This window comes from Marmota marmota, unplaced genomic scaffold (genome assembly GCF_001458135.2).
Source record: "Marmota marmota marmota unplaced genomic scaffold, marMar, whole genome shotgun sequence".
Classification (NCBI taxonomy): Eukaryota; Metazoa; Chordata; class Mammalia; order Rodentia; family Sciuridae; genus Marmota; species Marmota marmota.
Window position 1 is genome coordinate 3,717,934 of NW_026000080.1, and position 15,947 is coordinate 3,733,880.

At 40.9% G+C, this 15,947-nt stretch overlaps 1 protein-coding gene across 1 annotated transcript in view; it reads left to right on the plus strand.

The window, feature by feature from the left end:
- Positions 1-3,675, plus strand: part of Ddah1 (dimethylarginine dimethylaminohydrolase 1) — a 138,618-nt gene extending 134,943 nt beyond the window's left edge. Inside the window, exon 6 of the mRNA XM_015504742.2 lies at positions 514-3,675. Coding sequence (XP_015360228.1) covers positions 514-630 — 117 coding nt within the window. The 3' untranslated portion in view covers positions 631-3,675. The remainder of the gene's footprint in view (positions 1-513) is intronic.
- Positions 3,676-15,947: the final 12,272 nt, after the last annotated feature.

The window sequence follows — 15,947 nt, forward strand, 5'->3', positions numbered from 1 at the left end:
ACTGTTAATTTGAAGTTTTGACATACACCTTCTGCTAGTGTTGAAAGATGCTATAAATTTCACACCTATAATTTAAAAGCAGTGTGACCTGAAATATTCACTTAAATCATATTTTGTCAAATTTTTCCAGTGGTGTTGGTAAGGAAAGAAACATTAAAATATAGTTGAGAGGACTTCAGAGTGTGAAGAGAAAGGATATGTTGAGACTGAACACATGGCCACTGACGTTCACTTACTTAATCTAGCAATGACAATGCAGAGTAAAGACATCTCCAGCAACAACCACATTTCCGACACTTCTTTGGCTTTGAGGTTAAAGCACAGACCTAGAGGTTAACCAGTTTGAACCAGCTCCATGGGGTTGGGGGGTGGGGGCCGGGTTGCATGTGTGTCTTGGAGTTAAATGAGTGAAAAGCTTAGACACACAAACTGAATTAATTTCTCTGAACCTGAGGGTAATAAAACAAGCAGAAATGTAATCCTTCTCTCCCTTTCCCTCGATTCTCTCTGTAGGTTTATGAGAAACTGAAGGACTATCTGCTGATCCCTGTGAGCCATTCTGAACTGGAAAAGGTGGACGGGTTGCTCACCTGCTGCTCAGTTTTAATTAACAAGAAGGTAGACTCCTGAGCCGCAGAGCCTCTCCCCTGTAGCCGGCAGGATGGTCCAGGCCAGCCGATAACTCTGTACCCACTCCCTTGTTTTCCTTGACAATCTACTGTGCCACTGTGCTACTAACTCTTGTTTACAGAAATTTAATTCTAAGTTTAATTGCTTCATTTTCTGCACCTTTGCCCTCCTTCCCCTCACGGTGGTACCTAAGCTGTGGATTTGCTAAATGAATTAAGTAACCTAGAAAATATAGAACTAACGAATCATTGAAATGTGATTAACAGTAGTATGGAAACACTCATTTTTAGTGTTTGTATTATCTGTGTGTGAAAATCGTTTAGTCACAATGTATTCTGAAGGATGTCTTCTGATCAGTCAGATAAGCTAGGTCTTTCTCTGCATCATGAATCACATTTGATTCCTGTGAAATTCCCTGGCCAGTGGATTCACCCTATATCCCTCTTTTATTCTTCTGGACTCCAAAATTATTTATTATAGGTACTTTCTTTGCTTCTATCACAGCCACCTTGACCTTGGGTAAAATCTTTTGGGTAAAACCTTTCATCTGGATACATTTCTACAGGTCCACCCTGTCTGCCAGGTTGCCTCTGCCTCACAGCCGAATCTTCTACCACCACCAGCCCTCCCTCCCCTGAGAGCCAAACAGGCTCCTCAGCAGAGTGGTGACCAAAATCAGAGTGGCTGTTTGGGGAGTGTTAACTACACATCCTGACAGGGTTTGCCCCAGAGACCTAAATTCCAAAAGAAGTAGGGCACCACACCTAGGAAGGTGAATTTGGCCCCAGATGGTTGCTATGGGATCACAGATCAAGAAGCTTGGAAACACCCCCTGGGTACACCTTAGGAAGTCTCTAAGTCATGCTCCATGCTTTTTTTTTTTTTTGTCTCATTACTGGACCTGGAGGGAAGTCTTACTCCAGCATATTTCTTTTACTATTTCTATTTACTTCCCTTCAGCTTATTTCTGTTTTTCCCCCGACCCCGGCTCACCTTACTTGCAGCCTTCTGCCCCTTGCATTTATCCCAGTCTAGTAATGTCATTTATTTCAAAGGAGACATCACATCTAAAAATGATTATCAATGGTCTTGTGTGAGCCAAAGGGAGTAGACCCCCCACGGTCAAGGAGCCTGTTCAGGAAATGATGGGCTGGGTGCCTGAAATCACCCTCAGACAATGGATGATTCCACTTTGAAATATCTTGTGAATGTTTGCTGTGGAATTCAAACTTCTTTCTCTCTCTAGCACCTTCAAATTATACAACTTTCAACTGACAAGGGTTCCTTACAAAGAACAATGCCACAGTGAAGGAAGAGATCCTTCTTTTGCTTAAAACTGAATCAGGCCAGGAAAACGGTACTTTCCAAGGAATGCTGACTGATCCAGGCATGTGAACACACTTCCTAGTCATCGCCACCTTCCTGTGCTGCCTGTGGCTCACTGTTTTAAGATTCAGAATCAGGGAGGCTAAGAAATATTACTTCAAATCTCACTTTGCTCATCTGTGCTTTTGTAATCAAACATTCCCTAAGCCAGTGACTGAGAGAGTTACTGTCACTCATTTCATCTCCCCTCAACAGACAGAAGTGAGAAACCCCTAAGAAAATCAAGATATCCTTAAGCACTATCAATCTTTTTAATTTATTTAATGATTTTATGCCAGAAACTTGAAGAAATTCCTTCTCCTTCTTCTCTGTCTTGTTTGATTTTAATTTTCACATTGAACACCAGTATCTTAACTATGTGCATCCTTTAAATGAGCCATGTCTTGGTCACTATCATATTTTGAAACATCTCATCATGGGTGGGTGAATAATATGTTTATACCAGAGAGAATGAATGTTAGCCACATTCCCAAGTTAATAAAGAAAAATTGTTCTCAGCAATTATGGTTGCCCTTTTGGGTTAAATCTGGCCCTACACTGGCAAAAAAAAAAAAAAAAAAAAAAAAAAAAAAAAAAAAAAAAAAAAGAAGAAGAAGAAAAAAAAAAAAAAAACCCAGAAATTCTCCCTGGGAAAGCTCACCATCTCAAAACAACCACAGGAAAAACAACCCGATCAGCCAGTTTAGGCTAACTGGCATATAATTTTCAATAGCATTTCTTCTTTCATCCCAAATTAAAGAACTGTTCTCCATTATGTTTAGTCAATTGCAAATGAATAGATTTTTCTTTTTAACAATTTGTTCTGCCAAAGGCAGTTTAGCTCTTCCTTTTTCTTTGCTTCTTTCCCTCTTTTTTTTTTTCCGTTTGTCTCCAAAAGTCACTTAGAACCTGTGTGCCTCTTCTACATCTTACTCTGAGCTGCTATGTTACCTATTAGACTGGCTTCTTTGGACTCCCTATGTGATATTAAGATGTGAGAACCTTAAAGACTTTTAGTGTAATAGTATTACTTTGATGCTCTCATTAGCATAATATTATCTTTGAAAAGGAAAAGATACTCACAACATAGGTTCCCCTTCTTGTACATTGTGATTTATAAGAATGGAAAAACTAACAAAAACTGCTTTTTGAGATTATAAAGACATGAGGAATTATATTTAAATAACTAACTGTTGAATCAGAATTACTGGGTCAGTATTATTCAACTTAATGAAGCAATGCCATAGAGCAAATATGTTATTTAGCATAATTTCTTCAACTATAATGGATTGCTATAGAAATCAGCAGGCAGTCTCTCTAATGTGTATTGATTGCTCTTTTAAACTACTGTGAACAGATTACTAAGGTCATCTCTTCATCTCTAAGGGGGAAAATAGTCTATAAATGAAGAATGTTGCATGTTAGTCTCTGTAACCATTGACTCGTCAACATTCTACAGAACTCAGACATGATTTCAACATGATGTTAGTTTTGTGCATTTTAATTTTCCTGCCCATCTTGTTCCAGCCAATGTATAGTTATCCACTCTGTGTGCCAAAACCTGTAACGCCTTCTATGGCCCATTAGTCCAGAGAAGTTCTGCACTGATTTTAGTCTCTCGCTGTCCCAATCCTACATGTATACCAATCACGATGGAATAAAGTGTGAATTGTACTGTGATCAACAGTGTATGTCTCTTTTTTGCAATGGAAACTGCTGTGGGGGACAAAGTCATCATTTCTTTGCCATTAAACATAAGATACTGCCAGGTGCAGTGGCGCATGCCTATAATCCCAGTGGCTCAGGAGGCTGAGGCAGGAGGATCTCAAATTCAAAGCCAGCCTCAGCAAAATCTAGGCACTAAGCAACTCAGTAAGACTCTGTCCCTAAATAAAATACAAAATAGGGCTGGGGATGTGGCTCAGTGGTTGAGTGCCCCTAAATTCAATCACTGGTACCCTCCCACCAAAAAAAAAAAAAAAAAAAGATATTTTCTTGTCTCCTATAGGCTATGGAATTAGAACTTCTGTACCTATAAGTCAATTGCCATCAAAACTTAGGTTAAAATGGTATTTGAGTGACACTTCATACTCCAGGCACTTTCATAGTATGCATATTATCTATGCTGAGTCAGGACGCCTTGATTTCATTTCACCTGTGTGTCTTCTTTAAAAGTGTCTGTCCCTTCTTTTTTATTGCTCACCCTAGTCAGCACATTATGTGGTTTAATTATGGAGGCAGTTAAGTGATTTCTTTTCTTTGCTCATCCAAGAGTTTGTTTTTTGTGCATTCATTTTTTATATAGTAAACATCTTTTAGGAAATGTGAAGTTTCTTTTAATGAGGCTTTTTTATTTTCAACAAAATTTTTGTAAGCTGAAAGAGGTGGGTTTTGTGGGGTTTTTTTTCTTTTCTGTTTGTTTGTTTGGTAAAAATAATACCTGGTATACTATAAAAAATAAAATCCAAGCAATACAAAAACTACAAAAATAAAAGTGAAGGAAAAATTACCCAAAATGTATAATAGCTACTATTAAGACTTCAGAGAATATCCACATATGTATGAATAAAGATAAAATATGGAATTATTTTCCATAATCATGATATTCTATAATTTGTTTCCCTCATTTAGCAAAGTATTGTGGGCATCTCATCTCAATAAACATAGATCCACATCATCAATTTGAACAGCCCCAAATATTTCATAATATAGTCATTGAAGCATCTCTTTCTAAATTACACAGCATGTTATATCACAGATGGTCACTGTGCTCCCACTGCTATCAGCCAAGGGTCTTCAGGCTATCAAAAATGTGCTGCTTATAAGCTTTCACATGACCCCAGTGTTAGTTCAATTTGGTGTATTGTTATCATAACTGAATGGCAAGTGGGAATGTTCACCAGATGCACAGAACAGTTCTAAAATTCCTTGGAGCAGTCATTGATTTAATCACACCTTATCAGTTGAGGCTGTTGCATTGATTGAATTCTCCATTATTTAGTTTGGCTTTGGCATTGGCAATGAAACTGAAAAATGCCACCCCTGCAAACCTGCTCTGGGTCCAATAGGAAATGGAAGCCTCCTTCTAAGTGCCAGAATGCAGTGCTCCTCACAGAGGGGAAAGGATGGTCCTCTTTAAAGGAAGAGTGGATAGTGGTTCCCCAACTGATCTTCCTCTCAACCTTTTGAAAAAAATGAGGGAAATACTCACTCATGACAAGCTGCAGGTTCTGGAAATGGGGACTTTACTGAAAGGAGAACACGGGCAACAACAGTGTTAGACAAGTGAGCCCATATTAACAAATGCCCACGTCCTGCCAGGCTCTGGAGCACAGTCCCTGTCTTCTGAGAGCTGACCATTTGGGAGGGACAGGGAAGAATGGGCACATGTATGCACTAATTATTGACACACAGCAGGTAAGGTAAGAACTGTCAAAGGACAATGTTGTGCTGATCCCAAGTTGGAGACACCCAATGGAAGATCAGGGTGTGATCTGGGCTTGGAAGGACAGCTCTGGCTCCAATAGGTCAAAATGGAGTCCAGGAGATCTGGGCTGAGGGAAAAGTATGAGCAAAGGTGGGGAAGCCTAGTGTGCACTTCAGATGCAAGTGTTTGTTGAGGACTTACTATGTGCCAGTTACGTTGGGCTATGTCCTGGGGATGTAATGGTGATGGTCCCTGCTTTCCTAGAGTTTCCATGTAGCAAGGAAGACAGACACTAAACAGCTACAGCAAGTGAGATGAGCTTGATGAAAGGGGAATGGGGTGATGCTCAGAGCAGACAGTGGGCACAAGCAAGTAGTTCTGTTTGGCTAAAGCATGGCATAAATCCTAGAGCATGGCAAGACAATGTAGACATAGACAATGTGTGTCAATCATTAGTGCATATATGTGCCCATTCTTCCCTGTCCCTCCCAAATGGTCAGCTCTCAGAAGACAGGGACTGTGCCCCAGGGCCTGGCATAAATCCTAGAGCATGGCATAAATCCTAGAGCATGGTGAGACAATTTCCAGGGCCCTACCTGCTGAGTTAGGCTATTTGGACTAAATTTGTCAGTCCATGAGGGTCCCCTGAAGACTTCTGGGTCATGGAGAAATACTACTGGAGCTCTATGTGGCAGTATTATATAAGATGATTGGGAACAGAGAAAGGCTAGTATTTCTCTTAAGTTGAATTTCTCCAAGTTTAATTTAAACATCTCTTCTGACCACCAAAATGGAGCCCCGAAACCAGACAATTAATTCTCTTCTATTTACTCTCTTGAAGAATGGTTTAATAACACCTTCCCCTCCCAACTCCAAAGGGACATTTTCAATGCAAATGAGATAAAAGAAATGAAGTGTTCTTTGGAAGAAAGGTATAATGTAAATATCATTATCATCATCATTATCCTCATTAACTTGCTATCACAGCATGTTTGGATCCCATCAAAATGTCATCTTCTATTTGAAACATCAATCACCCACTCCAGAAATAACTCAGAATTTTCCTCTTTGATGCCTCTAAGTCATCAAAGGTGTCATCCACGGTGAATTCACAGGTGTCCTTGGTGCCACCATGGCTGCTCTGTAGACATACTTGTATCAAGAAATATCCTTCACTGCCCCTTAGGCATCCTTCATTGCCCCTTCCTAGTGGCTGGCAAATTAAAATGTTCCTGTCTCCCTCCCTGCTAAAAACACTCATTTGTAGCTTAGAGCTGGGCCACTTGTAGCACAAGATAACTGGGGTCATCAGGCTTTTAGAGGACATTTAAGTGACAAATATGTTACTGGCACTATAAATAAATAAAAGATTCAAACAAGTATGCCAGTGAACCACTTGCTGAAATCCTGCCTGGGCTGGCTTGTGACATGATGCCTAAACACAATGATGGGTCTCTAGATGTTGGGAAGCCCCTTCTATTTATAAACAGAAAGTTTAGTCACTTAGTTATGAATACAGAGAAGGAGCTTGCATGATATATAGACCTACGAAGGTAGTTTGTTTTTTCCTATCCTTAAACACTTTTTTTTTTACAGTTTAATTGACAAATACCTATTCCACCTTCCTCTTTAAAAGTAATTTTTAAGTTATGCTCACAGACAAGGAAACTTATTGATTAGCTAAGACTTTTGTGAAAGAATGCAGAGGACAACACCCCAAAATCAACTAGGATATTATGTACTATATTTGAAATTTCCCTCTATCCCATAAGAATGCAATGACTGCACATTTCACATTGATGCCGGAAAAGTTCAGGATTCCGAGCAACAGTCTAGCTTTGTAGAAATGTTAGCTTTTCCGTTTCTGGAAGAAGCTTGTGGAATAAACACTGATTCATGGATCCAAGAGAGGCTTAAAATTCCAAGGCAGGATGTGAACAAAGTCATCTATTTTGTTTACAGAGGACTCAGAGGAGTGCATGAGATCCCCTAGAGTTAATGCTAGGATAGAAACATGGGGATTGCTTTCTTTGTAGGCTTGGTAATGATTGGGGGAGACAGAAGAAGACTGTTACCAGGGCAAGATGGTAACGAGCAGTCTGGTAGGGAATAAAATTCATTGCCACTGGATTCAAATGAAGAGGTTTTAATGAAGGTCTGTTTCAGAGGTATGAATGTCAAGGGTACAAAGAAGAAGTGGGCCAGAAACCAGCTGTCAGCAGTGCTCTAAGCCCAGAAGGACAAGGACACGAAAAAGAAGTACTATTGAATTTAGGATAAAGGATACAAGACCCCATCCTCAGCCAAAGACCGGGTTCCCTAGCAGGGAAGAATGTTTCTCTCTGTCTCATCTCACTCTCCGATCTGTTGCTCTGTCCATTAGCTGAAAGTGAACTGCAAGATGCTACTGAGGGGTCCCAGGTGATCTGGTCAGCAGGGGTCAGCATCCCAGGGCAAAGAGCTGGCAGAGAAGGGGAGGGGAAGGATCTGGAGAGCTAAGAGGATGGCTGCACAATGCCACTATGAAAACAAGTTTAACCTACCAGAAAGGGACCATCACCAATGCTGTTTCAGAGACTGGCATTCAAAACATTAATTCCTGGCAAATTCCTCAGGCACATGCCAATTCTGTAGTCTGGTCCTCACTCCCTCAATATCAAAAATGACTGGAGTAGAACCAACAACAGAACATGAGCGCGCATGGCCTGAGGGCGAAAGATGTTTGCATTCCAGACCCATGAGTCCTGGACCTCTTTAATAAGCACGATGTTAATTCTAAAATTAGAGCAGTCTCTAGGGCACCTGGTATCCAAAAACAGTGCGTTGTTGCCATGCAAGCGCATGACCTTCTGGTGACATAAAAGTTGCATAAGATTCTGAAAATTCACTCATTTCCTCTGTTTACCTTTTTGTTTGTGCATCCAGCCCACCTAGCCAGGCACAACCTGCTGTAATTTTATGTGGTCAGGTCGTTAATGAGGATAACAGTTTAAACTGAAAGCAATGAGTTCCCTTTCTTTGGGGGTGTTCAAGAAGAAACTGAAGGACCCTGTGCGAGACTAGAGATAGAGACTACTCTGTGCAGTAACATCTGCCACAGATAGTATCTGTATCAGGGTACTCCCTGACCACCCTGATAGCCTATCATTAGGCCTTTGTACTCTTCTGATCCCAGGTACCACCTCCAGTGATCTTTCTTCCCCCTGTACCACCTCCAGTCTCCCAAACAGATGCCCTTATCTAACAAATGACCATAGTAACACTGCATCTGTGGATCCACTTCCGAGTGAAATTGGTGAAAATTATTTCTGATAAATAGACATTTAAAGTCTCTGGAAATGTCTGTAAAAGTATACAGGAAATGAAACAATTATTCAAGAAAATCTACTAACACTGGGTAAGATCGGTAAGTATCTGTGGTACTTGAAGCAAGACCCACCCCTTCCTCCCCACTCGGTGAGGCAGAAATCTCACTCCAGCCTGGGAAGCTGAGGACATGAGGCTGTCTCTCCCACTGATCCCAAATGAAAGTTTATCTTCCCAGAAGGGCAGAATACCAGCAGTGCTCATCCTGTGCCCTGTGCCCCACCGATATGTTGCTGAGACAAAGGCCTAGACAAGGGTGATCATCTGGTGGGGGCCCTCTTCCTTTTCTCAGTCCCCTTGAATGGGACTGAGGCTCTACTTTGAAACCATGGCACCAATAAGAATACTGGGCCCTCAACCCCTCTGTCCTAGCAAGCCATAAAGACCGGAATCTGCTACCTCTCCTCCATCTGGACTCAGCAATTAAAATTAAGTTGTCACTCAGAAGTGGGCCATTTACCCTGCCTGCATCTCCAGAGTAATAACAGCTCAGAGATTTTGCACAGGGTTAGAAGCAAAGTAAAGAAGAAACATATCCAAATCTCTCCCCAAAGAACTGACTCCATTTGTAACACAGAGTACAGTTTGAGGCTAAGGGTGCCCTCAAAAACAGTGGAGATTGTGGTAAAGAGGCATCTGAGAGATTGGTAGATTCCTTAGAGATTTAAGCTAAATAGCAGGTGTTCAGTTCAGAAGAAGTAAAAGCCATCTCTATTTGCAGATGATGTCATCTTCATATGGAAAAATCCTACGAAATCCATTAAAAATTATTAAAACTAATAAATGAGTTCAGCAAAGTTTTGAAAGGGTCAGAATCAATATATAAATAAATTAACTGCATTTCTATACATATACTATGAATAATCCAAAATGATATTAAAAAAGCAATTTCATTTATAATAGTTTCAGAAAGAACAAAATACTTATAAACCAACCTAATAAAGAATGCATTTATTCCCTGAGAATAACAAACTTAAAGATCCAAGTAATTGAAAAAACCTCTCATGTTCATGCAGTAGATGACTTAATATTATTAAGATGATAATAACTTCCCAACTTGATAAACAGATCCAATGCAATCCCTATTAGAAACCCAGCTAGCTTCTTTATAGATATTGAAACATTAATCCTAAGATTCATATACAAGTATAAGGGGCACAAAAATAGCCAAAACAATATTGAAAAAAATTAAAGAAATTGCATATCCCAATTTTAAAACTGCAAAAGCAACAGTAATCAAGACTATGGTATTGGCGTAAGGATAGACATATAGATGAATGAACAGAATTGAGTGACAAAGTAAATCAACCTGTCTAAAGGCAGCTGTTTTTCAACAAAGGTACTAAGGCTTCAGTGGGGAAGAGAATGGTCACTCTGCTCAACAAATGCTTCTGGCATATCTGGACACCCTCTGCCAAAGAATTAAGTTGGACCCTTCCCTTACACTGTAGAAAAAAAAAAAGTAACTTAAAATAGATCAAAACCCTTTATGTAAGAGATAAAATATAAACTCTTAAAAGAAAACATACTGGTTAAATCTTCAGGACTAGGGATTTGCTATTGGATGCTTACATGTGACACCAAAAACACAAGCAAAGAAAAAATGGACTTCATTAAAACAGAAAACCTGTGCTTCAAGAATACTATCCAGAATGTGAAAAGACAACCAAACTGAACAAGAGGAAATATATGCAAATTATATCTGATAAGGGACTTATATCTAGAATATATAAAGAATTCATCCAACTCGAAAATTGAAAGAGGCAAAATTTGAAAACGGGCAAAGGTTCTGAAGAGACATCTCTTCAAAAAGATATATGTGTGGCCAATAACCACATGAAAAGATGTTTGATATCATTAGTCATCAGGGATATACAAATCAAAATCACACCCAATAGAACGGTTGGAATTGTAAAGTCAGCTAAAACAAGTATTGGCAAGGATGTGGAGAAATCAAAGCCCTCCTACACTCCTGATGGGAATGTAAAATATGGCCAGTTTGGAAAACAGTCTGGCAGTTCCTCAAACACTTAAACATTAAGTTACCCTATGACCCAGCAATTCCACTCCTAAATATGGGCCTGAGAAAAATGAGAGCACATTTCCACACAAAAACTTGCATGTGAATATTCTTAACAGTATTATTCAAATTAACAAAGGGAGAAAACAACCCCAGTGCATACCAGCAGATGAATGGATAAACAAAAATGTCCATACAATGGAATAATATTCAGCTATAAAAGAGAATGAAGTTCTGAACATACCATGCCATAAATAAACCTTGAAAACATGCTAACTGAAAGAAACCAGTTACAAGACTATATATTACATGGTTCCATTTATATGAAATGTCCAGCTAAGTAAATTTGTAAAGACAGAAAGTAGATTAGTGGTTACCCAGGAAATGAGAAGGATAAAGGGGGTGGTAACTAAAAGATAGGGGGTTTCTTTCTGAAGTTGATAAAAATCAACTGTGGTGATGGTCACACATATCTGTGAATATGCTTAAAACCATTGAATTGCACACTACGTGGGTGAATGTTTAGTATGCGAAATATATCTCAACAAAGCCTTTTATTAAATGACAGTAATAATACTCATTGTCCTCATATTTCACAGGGTAGTTGGGAATATCAGTGACAGGATTTATATTAAAGTGCTTAGTATTCTGTGAATACTATACAAATGCAGCCTATTTTTATTGAATAGGATTAATCAGCTTTTCTTCCACACCTCTCACTACAAAACCCAGAACCTGCCATTCCTGAAACTACCTTAGCCCTCCATTAGAATTCCTTTTCTTCAAAGGTTAAAACACATCAACAGAGTCCAACCCTTGAAATAGTGCTGCATAATAAATAATTATGGAATGCTTCTTACCTACATCACCTTTTCAAAAAAAGAAAACAACATTTCTTTCATAGGTTTTCCTAAAATTCAACTCAAGTGCATATAATTTCCACATATACCAAGTTGTTAATATAACTCTGGAGCCCACGGGCTGTTATTATAATTTGCTGACCGGTAATGGTTCCTTTCCTCTCTTGTGCCCAGACTCAGCATTACATTTTGGTCCTTGCCCTGCTCCTCTGATCTGGGGGGTATGGCAATCTGAATAAGCAAAAGGAGGTAAGAGTGAAATTTGCTTCGCTCAGTGAGTTTGAGGGTGACAGGGACAGAAGTTGATTCCTGGCCAGGTGAGCCTATGAGAGCAGCACCAACACAGTAATTTTACATAAAAAGAGGAAGAAGCCAAGTTAGTTTTCTAGTGGCACTTTCTTGGTATGGTGTGACCTATCCCATTTCACTCTCCAAAATGTATCCCACCATGGGGAAGGTACTGGGGAATGAAATGGACCAATTTATATTACATTGTGTGCATGAATGAGAATATTAACCCCCCCCAAAAAAAACTACTATGTATAATTATAATTCACCTATAAAATATATAAATATAAAAAGAATTATCATATATACCTTACAATACGTACAATTAAAATAGTAATTAATTTTTAAAATGTAGCCCCCCCACACACATACCCCTCGTTTTTCATTCTTTCTCACAGCTTCGGAACACAGTCCCCCTTGCATTTGCTTGGCAAGGAGCTGATACGTTTTTAGTCTTTTTAAAGGTTCTGTAAACAGTAATTAATGATATTAGCTCCTCCTTTCCCCACCACTGGCTCTCAGCACTTCGGTGCCAGGACTTAAGTGATGGGCCACTTGCTTAAGTGATAGGCCACTTGCCCTATGAAGCAGATGATGTCCAGACTCAGTCACTGGGCCAGGTCACACAGCTAGTGAGTGTGGAACTGGGGCTCCAGTCCCGGTTCTGTTCAGCTGCATGGTCATTCCGAATTATTCTTGGCTGCACACTGAAAATCACTGCCCTATTAATTTTTCAGAATTATTTCACATCCAGGCATTTTCCAAACGTATAAAATGTTTTCCCACTTCTGCTTTTCTGCATTAATGCAGGGTGTGTGCTGCCTTTTTCACCAGAGGCATCCCTTGGTTAGCCCTCAAAACAAAGGCACGGGGTACACCCCGGCTTGCTGAGTTCAGGTCTTGCTGACAAATTGTGGAGTAGCAGCGCCCTCGCGTGGTCACGCGCGTTTTCTCAGCCAGCCTTTTGGCGGGGAGAAGTGGTGATAAGAATGTGTGGCTGCTTACTGGGTGGGTTTTGTGGACACGTGGAGAGTCTTGCTGCTCTGAGTAAACTGAGTCTGCCTAGGACCAGGAGGCAAACCAACAGAGTCATCTCAGGGACCCATTCCCAGCCCCGGCCTGGGCAGATCCAAGGCTGGCTTCTCCCAGCTGGCTGAAACCAGAATTGGTGTCAAAGTCCTGGTAGGGGTGTTTAAGACCCACACATGCTGGAATCTAGGAGGGTCTGAGCCAGGAACTCCCTCCTCTCCCGGGTGCCTCCCATCTCTTGGCTCAGGCCTGTACTTCCTCCCATGGAGCACTGGCTCTTTAGCTAAGGGTTTGTTGCCTTTGGGAAGTGGAGGAGAGTACCAAACTGTGAATTAGGGGTGAGGGTAGTAACACTTTGATTCTTACTGATTCTCAGTGTGAAATATGTTGATCCAACCCTTTACCTGGTAACAGGTGTTTTAAGGGAAAGGAAAGGGCCGAAGGACAATGAGAGGCAGTAGTAGGAAGTGAAGGCAGAAAAGAGAAAGGGCAAGGAGGAGAAAGGGGAAGGGAAGGAAGGAGGGGAGGAGAAAAGGGTGAAGGGAAGTGGGGAGAGGAGGGGAGAGAGAGAGGGAAGGAGAAAAGAGAAGAGAGGGAGGACAGGAGCCGGCTCAGACCCTTTCACCTTGCTCAGTCCTCATTGTCCCAGCCCAGGCTCCCAGGCATGAAGTGCCTTTTTTTTCAATACACAAGGCCTTCTAGTGGCTCCCGCTGGACTCCCATCATTGCTTGGTGTGTTAGGCAAGGCTCTCCAGAAAAGCAGAACTAGAACCAGTGGAGGTATGTGTGTGTGTGTGTGTGTGTGTGAGAGAGAGAGAGAGAGAGAGAGAGAGAGAGAACGAGAGTTTTACTATAAGGAATTAACTCATAGGATTATGGAGGCTGACAGGTCCAAAATCTTCAGTCAGCAGTTGAGGACCCAGAATTGCTGATGGAGTAAATCCTAGTCTGAGTCTGATCCCAAAGGCAGAAGAAGAACCTGCCCCCCGCCCCCCCCCAAAAAAAAAACAGTCTACAGAGAGAATTCTTCTTCCTTAATCAAATTTTAGTCAATTCAGGCCTTTCAGCAGGCCAAATGGAGTCCACCCACATTGTGGGGCAGGGGGTGGGAGGTGATCTGCTTTACTCAGTGTTTTAGTCTGCTTTGCATCACTGTGACTGAGGACAACTTAGAGAAAGAAACGATTATTTTCACTCACTGTTTCAGAGGCTCTGTGCATACTCGGCAGACTCTGTAGTTCTGGGCCTGAGGTGAGACAGAATACAGTAACTATCTGCGTGTCTGTGCCCAGGCTGTCTAGATAGTAGAGGCAGGGGGCAGACACATGCTTTTCCAGCCTTAGACCCCCAGTACCTCACACAACACCTAACAGTAAGTTCTCGGGGTGTTTGAGAAGTACAAAAATAGGCAAATGAACAAATTCAAAGATTTGAGGACAATATAAAGAAAACACAGTGGTTGTCTGTACACTTGTATGCTTTACAGAGGGCAGTGTGCCTTTTCTCTTCGAGGCTGTGTAGGCCCTTGCATTTTCAGTGCTGGGTTTGGTATCTGATACACAGCAGGTGCTCAATTAATATGTGGCAACCCAGAGATGACTGGATCAGTCAGTGAGTGAGGGAACAGATCCAGTTGGCCATCTTCCCAGGGATGGGTAGGCTTTGCTTTTAACCTAGAGCTAACTGAGAATCACTCTTACCTGTGGTCAGGATCTGAGACTGGGTTTTACCTACTGGTATCCTGATGCTTTCAGACAGATTTGAGAAGCCTTTGTAAAATTCCAGACTTGCTTGTTGTGTAACCACAATTATCCTGAAGCTGTCAGAACCAATAGGACCCCTTTGGGGGAAATCCACGAAGATACAGAATTACTGCTGTCAATAAGGAGCCTGCGATAGCACCATGGGCCCTTCCAGGAGAGGAAGAAAATTCTGATTAGATAGAGACTGTCACACTCAGTAAGCCTGCCAGGCTGACAGGATCTGTGCCCTAACATTGTGAGACAGGTTTCTAGAAAAAGGCCTCGCCCAGCTTCATCGCACTTAACTTGCTTATAGTCTTTGCTGCTCAGGAAAATCCAAGAAAGAGAAATCCACATTTTGGGTTTCTCTGTCTCAGTTTTGAAACAGTGAAGGTGGCTCTAGAGGGAGGCAGAGTAAAGGAAAGGACACTGTCAGTAGATGTGGAATTTTCATGGAAGTATTTGGGGGTTAGGAGGGGGTCATCGATTTCAACCCAATAAAACCTGTTAGTTACCACTTCTCCCTACTCCCAGAGCCATGAAGACATGAGCTCTAGAATCAGAACCATCTCAAATCCTGGCCCTAACATTGATGAGCTTGAGCCTTGCAGTGGTGGCACCAAGGGGTAACATGGAGGGACATTAGCCACTCACCATCTCCATGAGACCCTAGGGTATCTCAAATATTGATAATAATCATTGTGATGGACAGTGGATATGTTGACATATTCTTGATCTTATGTGAAGTATGCATATAACTCTATTAGAAAATTTTGGTATCTTTGTTATGCACAATCTAAATTAATACAGTGTGTTTTTTACACAAAGCATCAAATGAAGCCTCAAAACTTTAGGACAAGTCCCAGAGCATACCCCCACCCCATTGCCTCCCTGGGCCCCTCTTTATATAGATTCTGGAGCTAACACTGGCAAATCACTTACTTCTTTAAGTCTTGGTTCCTCTCTGTTAAAACAACAAAAGATATTATAATTGTTATCATAATAATATAATTATTATGAGTCCTTTCTGTTTGCCAGGAACTGAGCTTTCTTTCCAAGAAAGAGAAACTCAGATGTTTTGATGTGAATTATCCCATTGAATCCTTACAACAGTATAAAGTAAGTCACTACCACTCTGAGCTTCAGTTTCTTAAGTTGTGAGATAGAGATATAAAGCCTACCTCTTGGGATTGGAGTGGCGGTGTAGTGCTCAATAAATA